This window comes from Sinocyclocheilus anshuiensis, unplaced genomic scaffold (genome assembly GCF_001515605.1).
Source record: "Sinocyclocheilus anshuiensis isolate Anshui unplaced genomic scaffold, SAMN03320099.WGS_v1.1 C31974541, whole genome shotgun sequence".
Taxonomy (NCBI): domain Eukaryota; kingdom Metazoa; phylum Chordata; class Actinopteri; order Cypriniformes; family Cyprinidae; genus Sinocyclocheilus; species Sinocyclocheilus anshuiensis.
In genome coordinates, this window is record NW_015608310.1 from 1 (window position 1) to 610 (window position 610).

At 52.0% G+C, this 610-nt stretch overlaps 1 protein-coding gene across 1 annotated transcript; it reads right to left on the reverse strand.

Moving 5' to 3' along the window:
• Positions 1 to 18: 18 nt before the first annotated feature.
• On the reverse strand, positions 19 to 601 carry LOC107682261 (band 4.1-like protein 3; the record flags this gene model as incomplete). The annotated part of the gene is made up of 3 exons (XM_016478560.1): positions 448 to 601; positions 266 to 363; positions 19 to 194 (listed from the first exon to the last, which is right to left on the reverse strand). Coding segments are annotated over exons 1-3 (406 nt in total), but the record flags the coding sequence as incomplete, so codon positions are not given.
• Between the last annotated feature and the right edge of the window lie 9 nt (positions 602 to 610).

Sequence of the window (610 nt, forward strand, 5' to 3'; positions counted from 1 at the left end):
AAACAAAAGCAAACAAACCTCCATCCAGACTCCGTGACATCGTGTAGCGCTTGCTGGTCGAACGCTCGAAGTACGGCGCCGGACGGACAATCTGGGAACTGGCCCGTCTGGTCTGAGCCTGAGTTCTGCCGCTGTAGCGGAACTTAGAACCCAGTGTGAGGAACTTCTTAGGCGGAGTCTCTGGAGAAACCAACCTGTCGAGATGCAAACCATGATTACCACTGAGCACAGAACACAGCAAACATACAGAAGAACCTCTACAGACCTGAAGAACGTGTGATGCTCCACACAAACCTTCCACAGCCTCTTGGCCGCTCTGTGGTTGGGTAGTTTAAAGCCTATCGTGCTTTCAAACTGCTCAAACTAGAGACAAACAAACGTTCTCTTGTCAGCAAACTTCACCAAAACTGTGAAGGTCACCTGGAGAAGGCGTGATGGTGTTCTCACCTCGCCTGGACGGATCTTGACGTAGAAGTTATTGCGTTTGTAGGAGATCTTGAGGACTTTGGGCCAGGCGAAGCGGTTGATGCGAAGTCTGTCGCGGTAGATGAGGAGCCCGGAGGAACACACGCCCAACATGATCTCCACCCCCTCTGAATCCTGACCAACC